The following is a 22,383-nucleotide window of genomic DNA, read 5'->3' as shown; positions in this document are numbered from 1 at the left end:
AAATCATACACATATAAGACCTCGGACCTTGATTTCTGTCAGCAGAGATGCCTGGAATTTTGCAATAAATCAACAAGTTCCTTACCAAAACTTACCTTTACCCATCAGAAACAGAAGCAAAATATTCCTTTTTTTTGGTATTGGTTTTTAAGGGAGAGCTCTGGTAATGAGACTAGACAGGAATTCTTGGAAGGATCATAATACAGAGCAAACAAACACAAGACACACTAACAAATGTATTATCAAGGAACAGAATGGATGGCAGAACCTGCCCTTCCTGTTTCAAACATCAGTATTTTCTTTAGGTCTCTACAGCTGGAACTAGAACGTTTTCACTTTTGGGTTGGTCCGCCGCCTTTCACATGGGGGTTAAAGTAATGAGCTGTGAGTCAAACTGAACCAAGCCATTCTGAATCTGGCCACTCTTCCTCTCTAATTTCTCCTGACCTCCCCTTTCTTGGCAGTCTGAAGGCTCTAATATCTTGTCTTTTGGCTACGAGAGCAGAACATATGGTTTGCTTGAAGATTCTTGTTAAACACTTGTCCATTAACCTGACAGTAGGAAGTGCTAAAGAGCAGTAACAGGAGTCAAGTCAGACATTCACCTCGAGTCCAAAGCAAACACACTTGCTCCCTAAAAAAACCTGCTTGATGTCCAGGTTAAGAAAAATCAAATAACAAATGTAACCACTGACATTGTCTCTTATGATTGGGGGACATTCTTTCACTAAACTACTGCATGATTAATTCTGTTTTTCAGATATGATTGGGGTTTTTTTTCTTCCTTAGAGAAAACAAATTTAAACAAACAAATAGAAGCTTAAAACAAGGAATTAGGGTCTGGATAGGATCTAGGAATAATGTCTTAGTTTTGTTATAAATCCCAAGCAACACTTCATCCGCCTTTATGCTATCTATAGGTAATTCAGGAGACATTTTGCCCTGCCCCCACAGCTACCTGGAAGAAATTTCTTATCAACAGCCAATGCTTCTATCTAAAATTTGCAAAATATAATTGTGTTATATCACTGAATAATTTCTACATTATAACCAATATAGTGGAAGAGAATCTCTGTAAACCAGTGGGAAATCATGACAAGTAAAGCTCACAGAATCCATATCCACCTGTATCCATCCATCAACAACTCAGCATATAACTTGGGCTCCTTCATTTCCACCTCATCAAATTCCTTTTACTATCTGCCTTCTTTGGTCTGTTGAGTTTTGAAAGCCTGAATATACTAGGGATGTTTAATTAGTAGATGTGATATCCTTATAATAGTACAGATAAACTTCCTTTTCCTTTTGACAAATGGATAGATAATTATTTTATTTTTTATTTTATGTTTTTAAAGATTTTATTTATTTATTTGATGGAGAGAGAGTGAGGAGGAGTGAGGAGGGGAGGCAGAGGGACAAGGAGAAACAGACTCCCCGCTGAGCAGAGAGCTTGATGCAGGGCTCCATCCCAGGACCCCAAGATCATGACCTGAGCTGAAGGTAGGTGCTTAACCGACTGAGCCACCCAGGCTCCCTGATAGATAATTGTTTTTTTAAAAAAAGATTACAGACAACTCATCATTACCACCAAAGTAGCTTATTTATAGTGCAGATTATGTAGACAGGTCTGCAAACTACATTTCCTTCCTTCCTGGAACTTGTGTCCCATCCGTCTCCTGGTTCATACTCCAGCTGGTTGGCTTATGAACCACTTACCACAGCAGGTGCTGTTTCCATTCACTTATTTATTCATCCATTCATTCAAAAGACATTTGTTGAGTGCACCTGCGAATCAGTGAACTAGGGGACTTATATTATTATTTTTCATCCTAATAACCCCATGAAGTACATATTCTTATTCCTATTTTACAGATGAGGAACAGACTCAAATTAATTAACTTGCTAGATCAAGTCTGTATGATGCCAAAGCATCCTCCTTTATAAGGGACAGAAGAAGGCAACAGATGATTAATTGGCATTTTTTTTTGTTTTGTGCTAACGTGATCCTCCACTGGCTTAAAACATAGAAAGTCACCAGCTCTTCCAGGCCTGTCCTGCTCAGTGAAGGAAACGAGTACATCTGTTCACTTGTCAAATTTGCTCTTTTGAAAAAAAATTAAGTTATACAAACATTTGCCATTCCATTAACTTACGTAATCTAGAGACTAATGAACACAAAATGAATTTTTGCTTTTTGGGGTATTTGTCTTGTCATTAGCTAAAACATTATGACAAATTTCACCTGTAACATAAACAAACCTGAGCTATTTTAACGTCTGGAAAAAGTGAAGTTAGTGTGAATCTCGGTGCAAGACTAATTTTTACAACTGTCTCCCTCTTTGCATCAGCCTTTGCATCAGTTTAGTTTCCATTTCGAAATCATGAAATGAACGTACCGTTCTGACCTCCAGCCATCTGTTGGCTGCTGAGAGAAATAAGTAGGCAATGTTGTTTGTGTCCGTCAGCTCCAGCATACGTTGCTTAAATCTGGTTTCATGCCTGGAGAGAACAAAAATATTATCATGCTAGCCACACAACAGGAAAAATAATAAGAAACAGTCACACTTACTACACTATTTACTCAACACAGTGACAAACGGATGGGATGGAATGACTAGTAAATGGACTCCTACTTCAAAATAAAGGCCAGCTGCTACTGCTTTGCTGCACGCTTATTGGAGAGGGTGTGGTCCGGGGTTTCTTCCTTTCTCAGACCCCTGCTATGAAAAGGAAGCTTTCTGATGACAAATTCCTATTAAGGATCGCTTCATAAATTTCCACATAATTTTGCAGCCACAAAAACAAGGCATGGCCTATGTTGCAAGGGCCTTACAAAAACCAGAGTAAGTTGTACAGAAATGCAATATGCTCTACCTACATTTTATTGCACTTTTTACTTTTCCAAATAACACAGTTAGAGGTGGGTGGGAGGTGCTGGATGAGGACCAGGGAAGACAGGAAATGATGCATGTGTTACAGGCAAATATATACTTTTAAATGTCTCCTTCTGCCGGTGTTTCTGGGAACCAAAGAAGGAAATTGAGTGGAAAGAAGTAGAGGATGGGGGTCCTTGGAGGCGGCAGATGTTCTTGTTAGATGAGAAATCTTATGCTCAAGGTTCTAAAATATTTATAAGGATGGTCACTGCATGAAAGGAACCCTCAGTCTATGGTACTTACAGGATTTTATGACAAATACAGTTTAGATATCGATCCCCGGCTAAATTAAGTTCATTCTTGGAAATCAACATCATCAGACCCATTGCCCATTCTGGGTAATCCATGTTATAAATGAAACTTCTAATAAGAATCTTATCCATCTGAACATGTGAGCTACTTTCTTACAGAACTTATGCTCCATGGTGATAAATCTTTCTAAATAACAAAAATAGTCTCTTTTCGTTTTTCAGTTATTTTCCCTGAATAGCAGAAACAACGGAAAGCTGGATAATATAATCAAAATAACTGGTTGGAAGGTTGGAAGAAATGCCAAATCAAAATGTGGTCTATTCACTCTCCGTAGCTGTGACTGTTCTTATATGGACCACTTGTCTGTGCCTTACATTCCTAAGGAATAACCAAGTTTCATTTGACAGCCCAGCAGTGATTCCTGTTTGATAAAAGACTGCCCCAAGTGTCACCAAATCTTCAAATCAATTTGCAAAACCTTATATTAAACCATCACTATGTCAAATGCACGAAGAAGTCCTGGGTGGGGCGTTCACTTGGCCCACGAAGCCATCCATACAGGCCAATATAAAGCAGATACTTGGTATCTGTCCAATCCATCTGATCATTCCAATACGCCAAACCAGATAACTCAGATAACTGAGTCAGACAACATCTGATCTACAATAATCAAAGGATTTGGCAATCGGAGCAAAATAATTACCTCACTTTGAGTTATGAGTTTGCAGACTTGACCTAAATGCCATGTACAGGAGGACCTACACTGAAGAGCAACACACTCGAGTGGGGCTGAGCAGTCCCGGGAACATGGCTACCTTGTCCTGGGATGGCCCCTTTAGAGATGAAGAGAGTGAATAAGGAAAAGGGAGGATGGCCCACAGGATTAGAGGATTTTCTGTAATAGTGGATATGAACTGTAATAAGATAATATCCACGTAAGGAACCACCTTTCTGTATTTGCAGTGTTAGGGAGATTTTCAGCCATTCATTCAGAAACATTTAGCAAGCACCAACTCTACACGAGACTATATATATATATGTATATATACATGTATATATACATATATATATATATACAATACGTAACCTCTGCCCTTGAGGAGCCCAGTCTTTAGGGAAGGAGGTAAACATGGTGTTAACAAGCAAGGACCGTGAAACACAGAAGCTGGGTTTAATGGCCCTGTGCACAAAATGCTACTTGAATATAAAGGAAGGGGGTGATTTGCACACGGAATGAGGTGGAGGATGGGGAGAGAAGGAGGATTAAGCAAAGTTTCACCGAGGACGGGGAGGATGATCCAAGTGAGGTTTTAAAGGATGAGCTGAATTCTTCAGGTGAACAAGGGAGGACAAAGCATTGGAAGCAGTAGGAACAACATGAGCAAAGGCACAGAAATGAGAAAACTCATCACGTTCAGGGGCTCAGGACAAGGTTCTCTCCCTAGAGGACAGTGGTAATGGGGAGATCGGAGGTGGGGCCCATTGGACAAAAGCCACTGGACAACATTTGGGATAAACATCAAACACTTTATTCTGACAAAGTGCTTGGTCTGGGACGCTTCTTACTCATCATTTAGTTTTGGGATATTGTTTCAGATGCACTCTTAAAGAGTTTGTAAATGGAATTGGCAATGGTCTGAAGCAGCAGCGAGAGGGGAGGGGTGGAAATGCAGTGAACATTCTTTCTGTGTGTTTCTATTTGGCAAGAAACCTTCTGTTTTCCTAATGGAAACTTTGACACACTCAGTCTGTATCTTTTCATCCACATCCAGCTCATCTTCTGAACATTCTTAGACCTTTATTCTATTGGACCAAAAAAAAAAAAAAAAAGAAATAGGAAAGGTCACTGAAATCTCAGTCTAATTTAACTGTGATACTTTCGTGGTAAACTACTTGAGGGAGTTCACTGCCACATGTGAGTACACCACGAACCCTGAATGCCGGGGAGGAAAAGCAGCCTAATCAGTAAATACTAACTTTCCAAAAGAGCTGAAGACTCTGGGGACTCTGGGTAGCCTGAAAGAAAGGAAGAAATGGATGGAAAGAACATGTTTGATTCTTGACCAAAAGCACCAAACGTAAAGACTCTAGAATTTTATTCATGACAGCAGGACTGTCCCACATTTTAAAACTTCCTTTGGTTTAAAAATGCTGATATTTATGGTACTTAAATTTACTTTAGAAATGAATGTTGGAAGATGTAAATCTGAATGAATATGACACAGATACTTTTCCATAAAAAGTTGGGTTGTCTTTTGTTTCTTCCAATCATAATTCAAGCCTTGAAGGTTTAACACATAGTATTTTGTTCTTCTTACAACTACCTAGACTTTTCCTCATGTAAAATTAGGAATAGTCATGCTAAATTCTGTCCATGTGTCTAGCGAAGAAGGTAAAAGAAAAGCCTAAACCTTGACTTGTGGTCAAGTTCCTCTGTCATTCTAAGTTGTTATTTCCTTCAAGACGATTTACCTGAATCTAGTCCTCATCACTCTTAGAAAATAACCTCACCTTGTTCAGGGAGAAAACAGAGCAGAGGCTGTTATATGTTGAACTCATTAACGTCCTACTGTTCCATCGACCAGCTTGCCTGAATCCAGTCACTTCTTGCCCCCCACCTGTCATGTTATCCTATCTATTTTCTTTGTGGTATTTATCTGGGATGGAAGTGGAAGGCCATGTCTTTGTAATCTTTAAATATCCACATCAAGAGTAGTACCTATCATATGTTCAATACTCAAATAGATTAACTTGAAAGGACTTATTTGGTGAAAAATGTAATATTTAATATGATAGACTTAGGAGTACCACTGGTCATTGCTGGCTTCTATCAGGATACAAATTTGGTCTTAATATTATCATTCAATATCAGTAAGTAGCTTTGCCATCTCCAATAAGAGGCACTCTGATGGGAAAACACATCACTGCAGAAAGTGTGAATCTTCATGATGAAGTCTATGTAGATTTATGTAGAAATTCTGTGATACATATTGTGGGTGGTTATATCTCTATATTCTACTTTTTGATTCAAGTTTATATATATAATAATATAAATATTTCTTAGGTTAGAAAAAGCTCTAATTGAAATCACTACATATTTGCATTTAGGGTTCCAAGAAGACATACTTTAAGATGTCAATTTTCAAGATTAAATGAAATATTCATTGGTGCCACCTTCTCTTCTGAGTTTACTTGAACAGGGAAAATAGGGGCCAGATAATTTTCTGAGTGTTAAGCAAATGCTCTTGATCAAAAGCTTGGGTTCTTACTGTTAACCAGTAATAACTGAAGAAAACTGATTAAATCCTAAAATAATTTGATATAGTAGTTTTTATTTTATTTTATTTTTAGTAGTTTCTTTTATTATTATTATTAATATACTTATTTTAATTTGTTTATTGGGTGCTTCTCTGCTAATCACCATGGTTAGTGCTTCCCATGCATTTGTCAATTAGTCCAATGACCTTAAGAAGCAAAGTTGATTTCTCCATTTCACGGATAAGGAAACTGAGGCTAGGGAATTGACAAGCCTGGTCTATATTACACAGCTAGTATCTTCCCAATATGGTGTTTCATTCTTTCTTTATTCTTGTTAAAATTTCAGAGGATTAGACTAACTCCGAACATTTATTGCCATATTTTTCTCTCTTCTAGTTTAGAATACTGCCATGCCCACACAGTGGGCATCCAAAGAATGGTAGCAATTATCAGTTATTTGCAGATAGATTTGTTGATGATGTAATTGCTTAATCAGCAAAATGAAAATATGTTTGCTTACCTAAATGCCCGAATGGTGGTGAGTCCTTCAGCTGTTTCTGAGAAGTGGCAAAGCAGAGGGAGCTGGGTACTATCATCAAGTTCCTGGAGATCCCTAGAACAGAGAGAAGTACAAAATTAACTTCATATGCCTTCAGGTTCAGAGGCTACTGTGTTCATCCTAAATTAGGGTTTTTACTTGTCATTGCAACTAATTTCTTCTAGAACCCAGTTAACAAAAACCTCAAACAGCTTATAATCTAAAGAGGAAGAGAAAGGTGAGTACATAATGAATTTTGGTCCAGGCCAAATATACACTGTATTGTAAAAAAACTACTTGCTTTGTATAACAACTATAGTAAACTGCTATGGGGACACAAAGGGATGGATATTTAACTCATACCTAGGAGATGGATAATATTTTTTTTTTGAGTAGGTGGAATTTAGGCCAAATGTTAAGCTTTGAGGAGGGCTTCAATAAAACAGACAAGAAGAAGTGCATTCCAGCTATGAGAACAAGAGCAAACACCGCAGACTAAAGAACCTGGCAGGTTCAGTCTGGCTGGTGCTAAGAATCCTTTGTGAGTGCCGAAGTGGGGAATGGCTGTATAAAGGAGAGATGGGACTAGGTGGTGGAGGATCCTGGGTGGCTTGGACAAAATCACTGAAGACTAGAAATAAAATGATCAGGCTATGCTTAAGCAACATGACTTGGGAGGCTATAAAGGATGAAAAAGAGTAAGTGAGTTAAGATAGTCTACATCAGAGATTTTTTTAAAGCTCTGAATTACTGGGATGCTAGTGAGATTTAAAACAAGGGAAGGATTGTGAGATAGTCTTCCAAAAGTAGGCTTCTAAACTGGAACAATCAATGAATTGTAGCAGGGTGAGTAAGAGAGAAGAGTCAAATATGGCTTTGCTGTTTCTAGCTTAGCAGTCTTGACAAATGACCATATTATTTACCAGGATGGGGGCCATAAAATAAAGGAATTTGAAGAAAAAGACAATGAGTTTGCCCTTAGCCACAATGAGTTTGAATCCTTGCCTCCATGCTTCATGGAACTTTTTTTCATAGGTCCTCCAAGAAACTACATATATACGATATCCAGTGAATGTTTGGTGGACAAACCCCTGAATCGTCCTTTTGATAAAGATGCACACTACTGATGAAAACGTTTCCTTAAACCACATAAGCCTGCATTTCTAGAAGATAGGCTAAGAGTTATACCATATGTTTCAAAACATCCCTCTTTTTTCTTTTCAGTCTTTTTTTTCTGCCATTTTTTTAGGTTTTTGGGGTTGAGGATTTAGAGTTGCAGCATCAACATTCACCTTCCAGAGTCAACTGAATTATACTGTTACATAATCTTCAACAATTAACTTGGGCCATTCTGGGTGGCCTGTGTAGTGCCACAAACAAATGCAAATCTCTTTTGAGTTTCTACAATGGGTTTGTCCACTTTAGAAACTACAGATGAAGAGACAGAAAGAAAGAGGGAAGGGAAAGAAAGAGGGGAGGAGGAAAATGAATATGAAGGAATGTGAGTAGTTTGCTACTTTAAACATAAAATTAAGTGGCTATTTGTCAATTTGACACAAGTATCAGGTGGTCACTACATTTGAGGTTTGTAATGAAGGGAAAAAATTAGGAAGGAGAAGCCTTTGTTTATAGGACTATACTTTGTGAAACCAAAAAGGTGAGTGTATAGCTTGACCTTGTATTCTTATAAGTAGGAAACACTTCCTTACATAGCTAACCACACATTAGGTCTTTGATTTCAGAGATTCCAAATTCAATGACATTTCCTGTCTCCCACTTTCATTCCTTTGGGTGTTTACAAAACGTCTGTTAAGTTGCCTGAGCTTTTCAATATGAGTGAGTCCTGCAGAGCCTCAGCATCTAGAAAGGTTTTTGTTCTTTTTTAAAGATTATTTATTTATTTACTTGACACAGAGAGAGAGCACAAATAGGCAGAGCTGCAGGCAGAGGGAAAAGGAGAAGCAGACTCCCTGCTGAGCAGGGAGCCCTATGCGGAGCTCGATCCCAGGACCCTGGGATTATGACCTGAGCAGAAGGCAGATGCTTAACCGACTGAGCCACCCAGGTGCCCCTAGAAAGGTTTTTTTGTCTGTGAAATTTAATGTCATGTGGTCATATTTGCTCACTTTCAAAAAATTTCAAATAAGAATGGTTGATAATCCATTATCAGTGTTAATTCTTCAAAAGTGATCATCTCCTCCATGTGGTGCCTGGGTGGCGCAGTCGGTTAAGCATCTGACGCTTGGTTTCAGCTCAGGTCCTGATCTCAGGATCCCAAGATCGAGCCTCACACGGGGCTCTGCACTCAGCGCAGAGTTGGCTTGAGATTCTCTCTCCCTCTGCCCCTTCCACTCATTCTTTCTCTAAAATAAATAAATAAATAAATCTCTTTTAAAAAGGATCATCTTCGTATTTTAGTCACTACCAATGCTAATAACAGATTGTTCTTTCTTATAATGAACAAAATTCACAATTCCTATTATTTATTTATTTATTTGATTATTTGTAATTCCAATATATAACGGACTAGGAATATTTGCCTGGTCTTTGCACTCAATTTGTATTGCAAAGGGGCAAAAATAGGCCCAAATTGGTACATGACTGAAGTAAGACATGACTGTAATATTTAATGGTAACAAGACAAGGATAGATTTAGAAACAACAGAAATGAATTAACTGAACATCTTGCCCCTCCAGCAAGCAGCATTAGCAATAGTACCAGAAGAAATGAAAGAGTGAACTCATGACTAACTTCTTCCTTTTGGTCTGAGTTTGCTACAAGAAAAATGGATGAGGTTGGGAATGAAAAAACATTCTAGATTTAGTACAGATCTCTAACATTTGAAGGACCTTAAATCATAGCTGAAATGGAGAAACAACCACATTTTTTTAAGTTAAAAAATGTTATATGATATATTGAGAGGATCCCAACTACAGTCTTGGCTTTTCTTATTACCTTCCCCAATTTTTCATCATCTTCTTTGCACTCAAGTTCTATTAAGTATTCTCATTTTACTGAATAAACTCAGTATTTACCTTCTTATTCCAGCACTTAATACACATACAAGGATTACCTTATCTATGTTTTATTTTCCCAGAGATTAAGTTTCTTGAGAATAGGTTCTTGTCAGGTGGATCTCTTCAGCTGCCACATGGCTTACACAATTATTTTCAACACAGAATGCTTACTGAGTGTTTGTTGCAATAAGATGATTATTGCAATGATATAAAATTCACTGTAATATATATAGAAAGCCTTCAAAGCTAAACTGGAAATTTTAAAACAACTGTACTACATTTCATTTAACTACAGTACATCTAGCAAATGATAAATCTTATGTTAATAAAAGAATGTAAGATTCATGGCTTCCTTTATTTATATTTGGCTGGGTACTCAAGTACGTGTTAAATGATCCAATCTGGAAAGTTCCAATCTCTTGGAGTTACAGCTCTTCTATCAGACATTTCAAGATTATCTACTTTATTGTCATCACTCTGGCTTAAATTTTTAACCTTTTTAAATTCTCCTAGATTTTTACAGAAGGCATTTTAGCATTTTACAATATTTTATCTTTTCTCCCCATTTGTGGAATAGAACAATATGAAGGCACTTACCCTTTGGAACTGTGTTTGGTTTTACAAGTTTTCTGTCAATGTCATGTTCAGAAAAAGGACAACAGAATGAAAACTTTGGCATAGTTTGTGGACTCAAAACTCAACATGTTAATCCACATGTTAATCTATGTCCAGGGCTTAAACAACCAATTACAGAAACAATTATAATAGATCTCCAAATGAAATATAATACAGGTTTTATCATGTTAAAAATAGGTTGCATTTCCAAATTCCGTACCTAATCTTGAAAAACACTACAGCAAATCTGAATCACAGCAAATCAAATATATAGGCTTTTGAAAATGAATAGAACTTTGTTTTACTTACTTAGAAGCCACTCGAAAGTATTTCTGGATAAAATAAAAGGCGACCCCGAGAGGCACAAGAGCAACCAGGAACACAGGGGTGGCATAAGAAATCATGCCAATGGCGGACAGGCAGAGCAGTGTTGAGCGAGTTAGAGATTCCAAAGTTGGAGGGATGTGCTATTAAGAAGGTAGTTTGAAAGGAAAATATTTTAGCTCAAAGAAAATATTCATTACAATGGAATAAAATATTCATTTTATATTAATGTTAAGTTATATAATTAGTTACAAAAGTAGTATATGAACATTTTCATTGTAAGCAAGTCTTCACTCCTTCAACTTCGTTCACTTCCCTTAGTTCAGTATTTTTACCCATCTATCTACCTATCTACTTATCATCGGTCAGTCTGTCGGTCTGTTTATCTTGGGGATTTTATGGAAATGGTACTATACTATAAATCTTATTTGTCCATGTGTTCTTGATTTATTTTACTTAACAAGATAGACTATAAACCTTCCCATGTTACCATATACAAATCTCTCTCTCTTTTTAATGGATATTATTAAAAACACAGCATATTATTAAAAACATAGTTAGCTATTGCTCTTCTGTAAGACATTTACCTTAATTTTCTGTATCTTGCTTGCTCATATTTTTGACTGGATTATTTATCTTCCTTGTTGATTTTTAGATGCTCTTTACAGATTATGGATGTTTTCCTCTTGCTTTACATATGTTGCCAGATTTTCTCCCAGTTAATCTATTACATTTTAAATTTGTCTTTGATGCTTTTAGCTCAAAAGAAGTTTAAGATTTTATATAGTCATTTCCTTTGGCTTTTTTCTTTATTCAGAGTTTTGTGTCTTACTTAATTCCCACCCCAAAATTCTAAAACTACTCTCCCACATTTTATTTTATAGTTTTATGTTTTTATATGGCTATCTTTATTCCATATGTATTTGCTTTGTATTTTATGGATAGCTAATTGTCCCAACATCCTTTATTGAAAAAAAATAATCCTTTTTTTAACTGATTCCAGATACCACACTTATCCTGTGTTAAATCCCTCCATATGCTGGTGTTTCTGAGTTCTCCATTTTTTTCTTTTGATCTGCTTGTTTTCTGTGATCACCAGAGTATTTTATTTTTATAATGGTTCCTGGATATCTGATAGGGGAATTCTCTATATATACAGGATTTTTGGATTTCTAGCATTGTTGGATCTCTTTTCTTCTTTTAGGTTTCTCTCTATTTTTGTTTTTGTTATTATTATGAATAGAATTTATTTTTCACTTAATTTTTTAATTGATGTAGAGAAAGTTATTGAATTTTATATCATATACCTTATGCAGATACTCTTCTGAACTTTCTAGCTGGTTTTTATTGTACTAATTTTCTTGGACTCTCTAGGTGGCAATCATATCATCTTCCAAATAAGGACTGTTTTGTCTCTTCTTTTTCCATATGTATTTTTATGAAGTGTTTTAGATGCAGTGTGACTAACCACCGAAGAAAACATCAAATTTTTCAGTATACTTTTTAGTCAGCTGCATGCATCAAGCATTCTTTTCCTAAACTGAGGGTAATTTAGGTATTCTGAAGGTAACTCTGAAAAGTCAGAAAAGACAAGTGCTGGATTTGATGGATCCTTTTGTCCATTATCTTAAGGGGTCTGTTCTTGGAGTGATCCAATTTTAGAGTTTGAGGACTTTAATTGTAGGACAAACTTCTAGAAGGGCAGAGGGATCTAAAACTAAACTGGGCATCCTTGGAATATTCTCTAAAATATCACACCATCTGAAACTTTTCTTATTAAAGAGTCAGTCTAGTTGAAGTAAAGGACATCTAAGACAGCTTGGCATTCCATCCTTTGCTTCTGGGAGACACTCTGCATCAATACTAAACTTTTAAGAATTTTGCTGTGAATGGAGAGGCAACATTGATCAAAATGATTCCTTTTTATAATAAAAAAAGTAAATGTTAGTTTATTCTTTACCATTTCCCTTTATTTCATGCTCATTCTCTAAGTATCCTCTTCTACATGCACAAATTATTTCAAATTAAGGTTTTCCTTTAAGTTTTTACTCTATAAATCTGTTATGAATATAATATTGATAAGTGTGCCTATAGGCTTTAAGTTTTAGACATCCTCTATTGTTAACAGGAATCATGTTTTATCTTAAATGTTATCTAGTTTATACTGAAAAAATTGTTTCTGAACTTGGAAGTAACTCAGGCACTCACCTGATCAATGATATTTGTATCAGCTGAGAAGCGATTGAGAATCAGTCCCAGGGGGGTGGTATCAAAGAATCTAGGAAATAAACAGATTGGAATCTATGATAATAGTAAACTGTCTGGAACCTGAGCACTGCTAATGGACATCTTAGAGTCGGGAAAATGAGAAGGTTCCTATTTATTTGCTAAAAGACCAAATACACTCTCTAAAATTTCACATTTCACTTAAATTTAAAGATGTATGTTTTTATGATTTTGTGTAGGGGAATAAGAAATGATTACATTTTTACCTTATTGGTCCAAGAATTATCTTATTGAGGAGGTTGTGGTGAAGGTTTTTGGCAGCTGTGAGACCCATCCATTCTACAGTGAGAGATGTAACAAGGCAGAGAAAAATACCTGCTCCACAAAGTATGCTAAATCCAGCCACATAGTAGGTCTAAAAAGCAACCGACACCAAAAAACCCACATATGACATTATCAGTTTTTTCTTACTAGAACACAAAATATCAAAGTCAGACAATATTTTCAACTTCATTATCTTGTATCAATTTAGACAGTTGAAGGAGTGCAGTTTTTGGAGACTAAAGACAGTACCCCCACCATGTCCCTCCTTGTTTCCTTCACTCTCTTCCAAGGTTTGCTTAAAGGCAGATGAAGCATTAAAGTCTGTTTTCAGGTTTGAAATATTCTTGGCTTTCTACACTGTAGAGCTCATCCTTCCTATCCCCAATCTCAGATTAACCAGCTAATACATTGGCATCAGTAGTTAAAATCAATACCATTAAAACAATAACACAAAAGTCCCGTGTATATGTTACACACACACACACACATCATGTGCATATACCTCTCTTGAATCCAAATCCAAACATTATCTTTAAATGTTTCTTATGATAAGCTTTAAAACACAAAAATGATCCTAATAGATTCCATTTTGACATGTCATTCCATTTTAGGTCCTATTTTAATTAACTTACTGAATCATTACAAAAGTCCTATGACATTTGGGCTATTAATATCAAACTAAACAAAAGAGTATCATGTTAATCTCAACATTTTTTCCTTGATGATTTAAAAACAGAATTCACTATACCTGATCAGCTTTTCCAGAATTGCTTATACTGTACTCCGAAGTCCATGTGGCTAGCCAGTAGTCTATGGCCACAATGACTGAATGTTTCAAAAGCTTAGAGAAAATCATCAGGAAGAGCAAGAAGAATCCTCCAGAAGTAAGGTACCGCCAGCAGGTTTTCCACGGCATTTTAGTCCTGAGCCTCATTACAGTGGACATATTATCATCCTCATCTTCCTCCTCTTCTTCCTCTGCATGTAAAATATTAGTTTAAGCTTTCCTCATCAACAAGTAGATAAAATTCATATTATCTCACAAAAAAGCATATAAAAATATCCCTCAGATTTATAGAAATACAAGTGTTAGTCTTAGAAATTTTAAATGCTTTTAGCCGGGAAAAACCTCATTTAAAAAATTGGTGAAAAATGAATGAATGAGTGAATGAATGAGCAAAACAATAAGCAACATCTATGTCTGGATGAGATAATTTGCCAATTTATTACACATCAAATTGGCAGGAAGTATAGACTAGAAGTTTACAAAGTTATCGAAAGAACTGTGTTGCCAATAAAACCACAGGTCTGGCCTTTAGACACTTACAATTTTTTGAACTCTAAATTTTTGTATTTGTAAAACTTCACCAGAAGGAAATAGACTCTGAAGTTTGTGGATTGCCCAAGAAGGCATAATCTATGCTCTCTATGGTCCATTTTAGATGTGGTCATGGAGGAGCATGAGCAAGAAGAAACCTTCCAGACAGCAAAAGCAGAGGACAGAGGACAAGAGTCAGGGAGTTTCTCTCAGATGTTTAAACCATCTGGAAACTCCAAGATGGTTATCCTAAGAACATACTCTATAATGAAGATGGAATTTCAGCATTTCCTCACCGGCAAAATTTGATTATTTGTGTGGTCTGGTGAATGTTGTGCATTTCCCATCCTTTCCTTTTCCAAAGACCATTTTCATTGCAGTTATCCTGTTACATACTCCACTACTCTGTATTGAGTAGGTTGTGGGTAGCAAAGATAGATAACTTTGGTTTACAGGTTATCAGACCACAGAGATCTAAATATGGACACTATGGGAAGAATGAGCATCACCAAAGATCCTAGTATTTCGAACTGGATGCAGCAAATGAACAGGTCTTAGATAGTATGTCCTTTGGTAAGTGTGGGGTCAATGTGTGAGGACAGGATTAGAAATCTGCATGGTGAAAGTGCTAGACACTTGCAGACTATTAGCTGTCTCCCCAACATCCATTCTCTGTTTCCATATTAATTGAAATTTCAACTGGCCTATGGCTGCCCAGCTAAATACAAGATTTCATCCTTTTCCCAGTACCTAATCTGTCCATGTATTGAAGTAGCCAATGGCAAGGAGTTAGGAACAATACGTGCAACTACTTCCCTTCTTCCCTTCCTGGTGGCTAGAAACAGACATAATGACCAGGACCAGGACCAGGAATAACAACCTAGTGGGAAATACATAGCATATCATGCTCTTTAATATGCATTACATCATTTTATTCTGTAAGAAAATAGTACATGCCCGAGAGAATGGATTAACACAACAAGCCCAAGGTAGAGTATCCAGCCATATACAAACCGCTGGAACACTGGAGAGAGTAACTGGGCATGACTCCACTTTTAGAGTGCATTAGAAATAACTGGTTTTAAATTCTAGAAACTGATGTCTGTTTATAGCACCAGACATTTTTAAAAATATTTTTAAATCTAAGGAATTGAAGTGCAAAATCTATTCATTCATTTGTTCATTCATTCACTCTCTCAATCAGTATTTATTGAAATACTGAATACTTATCTGAAATATAAAGGTAGCATATTTTGGTATTCTTTGCCTTGAAATTACAATTTTCTCTCTTTCTTAATTGGCTTGTAGAAATGCAGTCTTAAGCAAAAACTGTATAAGAAACATGAAGTATAGTGCATTTACCCTATGGACTTAAATGAGATTTATCTTACAAACTTCTTGGCAACAAATGTCAAGGCAATGTAATTATTTCATCTTACTCCTCTATTTTCCAGGAAATCTTTTTTTCTCTACTGTACCTTATTAGATCCAGAAAACTGAAGCATAACAAATGGCTTTCGTGGAATTCTCTTATTCTTTGTTGCTGTATTGTCATGAAAATTCCCTGAGGACTTACTGAATGATTCAAGTATAAATATTTCAAAACAGTATTTTCTTCATATTCCCCATTTATTGCTTATTTCTGAAGGACTGACATTTTATTAATAACTTGATTTGGTCATTCTACTAGACTTTCCAATTTATATGAACAAGGGGTCTAGATTTATTTACGAAACAGGGCCTTTTCCTCTCAGCCCTCTCTCTCGCACAGCACAAATACACTAAGACACACTTAGAAACCGCTCACGATGCCTGTTGATGGATTACATACACCTTTTCTTTGCTCCTTTCTTAGCTCTTTTCTCCCTGCAAAGTGGCTTTTTATTCTTCACAGACATACTTGTGCATCAGTAGCCAAGGTAAAGCAGTCATGTCCCACTTGAATGTTTCAGATATAAGAAAAAGATCTACCTTCATCTTCATCCTCCATTTGGGCTTTGGCCTCTCTCGAATACATGGCTCTTCGGAGGGTTTTCCTCTCCAAAGTTGTTTGGTCAGCTTCCATATCCTACAGTAAACACCATGATATCATCATTCAAGGAGCTCACAGCCCTAGGAAGGTTTTGACTTACCCATCAGTGACTCACACATATCAATCATTAGTTATCTATACCAGTCTTGAGCTCTCTGCTCTCTCTAGAGATCAACAACTCCTGTTGTAGGAGTAATTGTGAGGCAACGTCTGAGGTTTTTAAGGCTTCAGAGCTCTGAAGTGTTGGGCAGTAAGAAGCCAGGGCAAGTAGCAACAACACAATGGCGCCAACCCCAGGAGCAGGGACACCTCCTCCAGTCTTAAAACATAATTCTATCACTGCTACTTATTTTATCTTGACATCACTTTCAGATACTCCTTGTAATTCTCTAACTAAAGATTTAACCATGTTAATAAATAATTTCCTTCAACAATGCGTGCAGTTCTAGACTGGGTAGAGCTCCATCACTCATCCCCTCTTATTATAAATCACTAAATCAGAGTGAGTTTCCTTAGCATCTCACTAGGGTAGCTGCATAAAAGAAATGGACTTCAATAGGCAGTGAAGGAAGGTAGGTAATTTTGAAGCAAATGAAAAATGAGGGTACTGAGGTGCCTAGCAGCTTAAGAGAAAGCCCTAAGAGGGGGAAATATGCAGAAGGAGAAGGGAAACGTGCCCCAAACAAACTGTGAACTTGTCAGGGTTGTGCGCTCAAGACAGGGAGCGGGATTTCATTTTCTCCATTCCTCTGCTTCCAATACCCTAGTTCCCTTGGCTTCAGAACTGGAGTGGTAGTATCAGTTCTGACACATTGTGGGTTAAATCCGCTGCTGCAGGACAGTTTGGGAAACTAACCATAGCCTTGTTTCTATGGGGAAATGCATTCTGAGTTCCAAACAACTGACCCACAAACTTTTGGAATCCATGGTAAATTGAGGGCTTTCTGTATATGCTCTCTCTCTCTCTCTCTCTCTCTCTCTCACACACACACACACACATATCACTGTTTGACTGTTATATCAATAAACAAATAAACCCTTAGTGATCAGTCTCTAGGTAGTGATCGTGTTGTTGTTTCGTTTTGGCCTTATACAACATGTGTGATTTAGGAGATTTGCTAGAAGGCTCTATTGCTTCCAGATTCTTGGTTTAAAAAGAATGAAAACTAAAGTGTCTCTTGAATAGCATTTTTTTTCAGAGACAATGTCATATCAGCTTTTAATTTTGTCTAATGATATGAAAACTAAAGCTTGTATGTAAAATTAAATACAAAATTAAAGCTGACTCGATCCTTTGCATTTAGGGTAATAAAATGAAATGACCCTGCACATTGGAAAACAGCAGATTTGGTTCTTGTTCAACTCTCCCTGCTATGTGAGCAAAAGATGGAACATCTCAGATACTTAAAAAAATCTTTATTCATTTTTCTTACAAGTAAATGCTCATATTAAGCTCATTACAGGTTAAATATTTTAAATTACATGGATATTTGGCTTAAGTAAATGTGAATTTTGTTTCATTTATCTAATAAGTATTTCTTGAGTGCCTGTTACAGATCGGATCAAGGTGAGGGTTGGGGCAAGAGATATCAAATGATGTTAGTTTATTTTGCTTAAAAACATCAGGAAGATAAAGGTGTCATCCAAGCTAGAATTTTTAATAATATTTAAATCAACTCAAAGTGTTATCTCCTCTTTCTTCTTGTAGTTTTCATTGCTATCCTTGCAACATATTCTTTTATTGACACCTTAGTCCTCAAACTGACAGTTGTGTCTAAAGCCCAGTGACAGGATGTTTTGTTTCATCAGCCTTCTCTGCTTACTTGATCTAGTCTGGCTCTAGGTCAGCCTTTCTCAACCTTGGCACTATTGACATTTTGGTCAGATAACTCTTTGTTGTGGGGGCTGCACTGTAGGATGTTTAGCAGCATCGCTGTCTTTTACCCATGAGAGGCTAGTGGCACCTGCCCCCCAGCTGTGACAACCAAAAATGTTTCTAAATGTGGCCAAATGTCCCCTAGAAAGCAAACAAGACCCTGGTTGAGAACCAGTGCTCTTGGCAAACACCCCATCCTGCCACATAACAAAGTGAACAAGAAACTGTTTCCCCTCCCCCCGCCAGTGTGAATCTCACTGCCTTCAAATGAATTTCCAATGCTTGCCCGTCCCTAGGTGGCAGTAACCTCCGTGCATCCCCAGGTGAGGATTCTGGACAGGTGCATGGTTCCTTCTGGCTTCTACTGGCCACTGTTCAACCTCACAACTGCATTTGCTTTGTCCACACCCTAACTTGTTCTGTATCTCCGCCAGCTCATTTATAACCCTGTAATGTGTCTTTAATTATAGAGTTATGCTATCTCAAGTGATCACTTCATTTCTAAATACAACTTAATGGACTTTCTTCCTGGCTTGTTTAATAGTCAGTATTACTATAAAATCAAGCCAACAACTCTCTCTCTCTTTTTTTTTTCCAAATCTTCTTTCCAAAGTAAACCATAAGTGGCCCCATTCCTTAAGCTTACGTCATATTCTTTTGTCCCTGGCATCTAGGTCACTGTAAAAAATGTCATTTGGAGCCATCCCAATCAAGTTTCTCACAGTATAATTCCTAAGTGGGCACTTGCTGATGGTACCTTATAATTTTTTTGATGACTATCCTCATTTAAATGGTTCTGTGTTGTGTCCCATTCTACTTCACTTCTACTTTTACAAATATCTTTTCTTCCTTAGGTAGTTTGCTTTTGAGGTCTTTGGCAAATCCACAGAAGACAGAGAAATCCTAGGGTCTGTCTGACTTTTTATCTTCCTCTCTCTATTGGAACAGAGATCCTTTTATTCTTTTATAAAAATAATGCATTTTAATTTCTTGATATTCTCAGGAATTTGCTGATACAAAAATTTCATTTTATAATGTTGAGTCCTGGCCAGGAGTACCAAATTCTGGACACTTTCTAGTCTCAAGTCAACAAACATTTAAAAAATTTACTAATACGATTTATAATTTCACCTCTCAACCACAAGTTGTTCTTTCATTGCTCTCAGTCTGGTCTCCGACTCCGTTATCACCTCATTCAATGTTATATTTATATCATACATAACATTACACCAGAATTACACTGAATATGGACCTGGATTTAAGTCCAACTAGTACCACTTATAATATGTACTGTACAACTTATAAGTTACTTAACCTCTCTTGGCTTCAGTTTTCTCACCTATAAAAGTGAGATCATATTTTCTTTACTTATTTCCCATATTTTCTTTGCTTTTTTCTGGGGGTTTGTGAAAATCAAATGAGCTTATGTAAAAAAAGGCTTTAAACTTAAAAACTATATCAATGTAAAAATTAATTTTTATTTCCTCCTAATCACCTTCCTTCACTTCCCAGCCTTATTCCAGGCATGCTTAACAACTTCACCCACAGCTCACAGCTCTTCCTTCTTTCAAAATCATCTTAGATTTTGTTTCGTCCATGACCCTGTATTTGTAGGTGGTGAGTGAAAATATCCTCACATTATATATGAATAAAATAAGATACACAGAAGAAAAATTAAGATAAAATAATGATATACCATGCTTCAGCAAAGTTTAAGTTTTAAACACATATAATTATAATATGGTTCAAATTAAAATCAAAATCTCCTAAAAACTTGAGAGCACTTCCTCCAAAAGATATCATTAGAATTGTATTGTTTCAAAGTAGCTTATTTATTGTCTTAAGATTTTATTTACTTGAGAGAGCGAGCATGCACGAGCATGTGCATGCGCGAGCAGGGGGAGGGACAGAGGGAGAGGGAAAAGCAAGCTTCCCACTGAGCGTACAGCCTGACGCAGGACTCTATCTCAGGACCTCGAGATCACAACCTGAGCTGAAGTCAGGCACTTAACCTACTGAGCTACCCAGGTGCCCCCAAAGTAGCCTATTTATTAATGACATATAAATTTATAATTACTTTAGGTTTCAAATGAGAACCATTATATCATCAAATATTAAATGGTAATACTCCTTTAAACAAATTTTTAATAATTATACAGTATATTCATGACTCTTTTAAAGTGAACTCTGAACTCTTCTGATTTATGAGCAATTACCTTTTCTAATTCTTGATCTTGCCGATTCATAAGTGTTTTCCAGTGTTCATAAAGCTCAACATCTTTGGTTTGAATGTCCTTCAAAGTCCCTTCTCTTAATACACTTCCATCTTTCATGGCTATGATCTAAAGAAAGCACATATTAGCAAAACTGTGACAAAAATCCTTAACTGGCCAAATGAATTATTTTATCTCAGACAGCATTTCTTAATGTCCCTATTTATTAATATGACTATAACATTAAAATTAATGAAATTTATTTTAAACTCTTACCCAGTCAGCATGTGTTAGATACTGTAATTTGTGAGTCACAAGAACAAGTGTCCTTTTGTCATCTTGGAGAAATTTCAAAATCCCTTCCTGCATTAGGTGATCACTCAAGTGAATGTCCAGGGCAGAGAATGGATCATCCTACAACCAGTAAAATGGAGAGAAGAAGAAACAATTTCTATATTCTTGATATGACTCAATTTCTCTAGAAAGTAGAAATATAAATAACTAAGAGTAAATTATCTCTAACATCCAATTTATAAAAAAACAGACCCTGTCTATATTTAAATTGTTGAGAAAAGGTTTTAAATTAAAAGTGAAGCTTTTATTTTCTCTTTCACCTTAAAAATTATTTAAAAAGTAAATAACAATATCCAAGGTGGTTTGTATTATTATATATAAGAACTTCAAGCTCAAAAGACAACACTTCTTGACAACCTTTAACAATAGACTGAAGAAAGAATAAAACAATAATTCCAGTAGTTGAAATTTAGATAATAAAAACAGTCATAGACTCCAGATCAAGATGGCGACATAGGAGGTTCCTAAATTTCCCTCCTACCCTGGGTGCTCTGACTATGCAGCTACACATAGAGCAATTACCTCTGAGAGAAATCCAGGAACCAGCTGAGTGACTTCTACACACTGGAAAACTAAAAAAATACCCCATCTAAAAGACAGTAAAGGCTGAGACACATTCTCACTACAAACCTCACCTGCTGCATAGCACCATACAATTGGAGGGAATCCCTAACTCCCAGCTTCTCTCTGAGTAGTGAAGGATTGGGACCATACATCTAGTGCCCAAACTTTTATGGCTGCTACCCAAGGAACAGGCCCCCAAATCACTAAGCTTTGAAAGCCAGGGGGCTTACATTGATAAGTCCCACAGAAATATAGGAAACAAAAAGCAGCTGGTAATAGGCACATGAGCACTTACCACATCTATCTCTCCAAAACTCAGCACAGAGGGAGCAGACAAAAAAGCCCTTTTCTCCATCTCCCTGGAAGGAGTCTGACTGTATACTTTACAAGCTGCTACTGGAGGGTCCAACTTCTAATTAGCATGAACAGTGCTGATTATGATCTTTCCTGTAGCCTGAAAGAGCCATTGGGCACTTCCTCTGTCTTTTCTTTCCAACCTACTCTAACAATAAAACCAAGTTGCCAATATCTCCCT

At 36.7% G+C, this 22,383-nt stretch overlaps 1 protein-coding gene across 3 annotated transcripts in view; it reads right to left on the bottom strand.

Annotated features, from left to right (window-relative positions):
• Nucleotides 1-22,383, bottom strand: part of ABCC9 (ATP binding cassette subfamily C member 9) — a 131,969-nt gene that overhangs the window by 28,218 nt on the left and 81,368 nt on the right. For all 3 annotated transcript variants that reach the window (XM_021690780.1, XM_021690781.1, XM_044914911.1), the window contains 9 exons: nucleotides 21,207-21,344; nucleotides 20,934-21,059; nucleotides 16,781-16,877; nucleotides 14,240-14,469; nucleotides 13,434-13,582; nucleotides 13,150-13,219; nucleotides 10,927-11,084; nucleotides 6,967-7,059; nucleotides 2,397-2,499 (listed from right to left, as the gene is read on the bottom strand). In XM_021690780.1, the coding sequence (XP_021546455.1) occupies nucleotides 2,397-2,499; nucleotides 6,967-7,059; nucleotides 10,927-11,084; nucleotides 13,150-13,219; nucleotides 13,434-13,582; nucleotides 14,240-14,469; nucleotides 16,781-16,877; nucleotides 20,934-21,059; nucleotides 21,207-21,344 (1,164 nt within the window). The remainder of the gene's footprint in view (nucleotides 1-2,396; nucleotides 2,500-6,966; nucleotides 7,060-10,926; nucleotides 11,085-13,149; nucleotides 13,220-13,433; nucleotides 13,583-14,239; nucleotides 14,470-16,780; nucleotides 16,878-20,933; nucleotides 21,060-21,206; nucleotides 21,345-22,383) is intronic.

Source organism: Neomonachus schauinslandi, chromosome 5 (genome assembly GCF_002201575.2).
Source record: "Neomonachus schauinslandi chromosome 5, ASM220157v2, whole genome shotgun sequence".
In the NCBI taxonomy this organism is placed as follows: Eukaryota; Metazoa; Chordata; class Mammalia; order Carnivora; family Phocidae; genus Neomonachus; species Neomonachus schauinslandi.
Note: the sequence above shows the minus strand (reverse complement) of the source record. Positions and strands in the feature narration are given on the sequence as shown.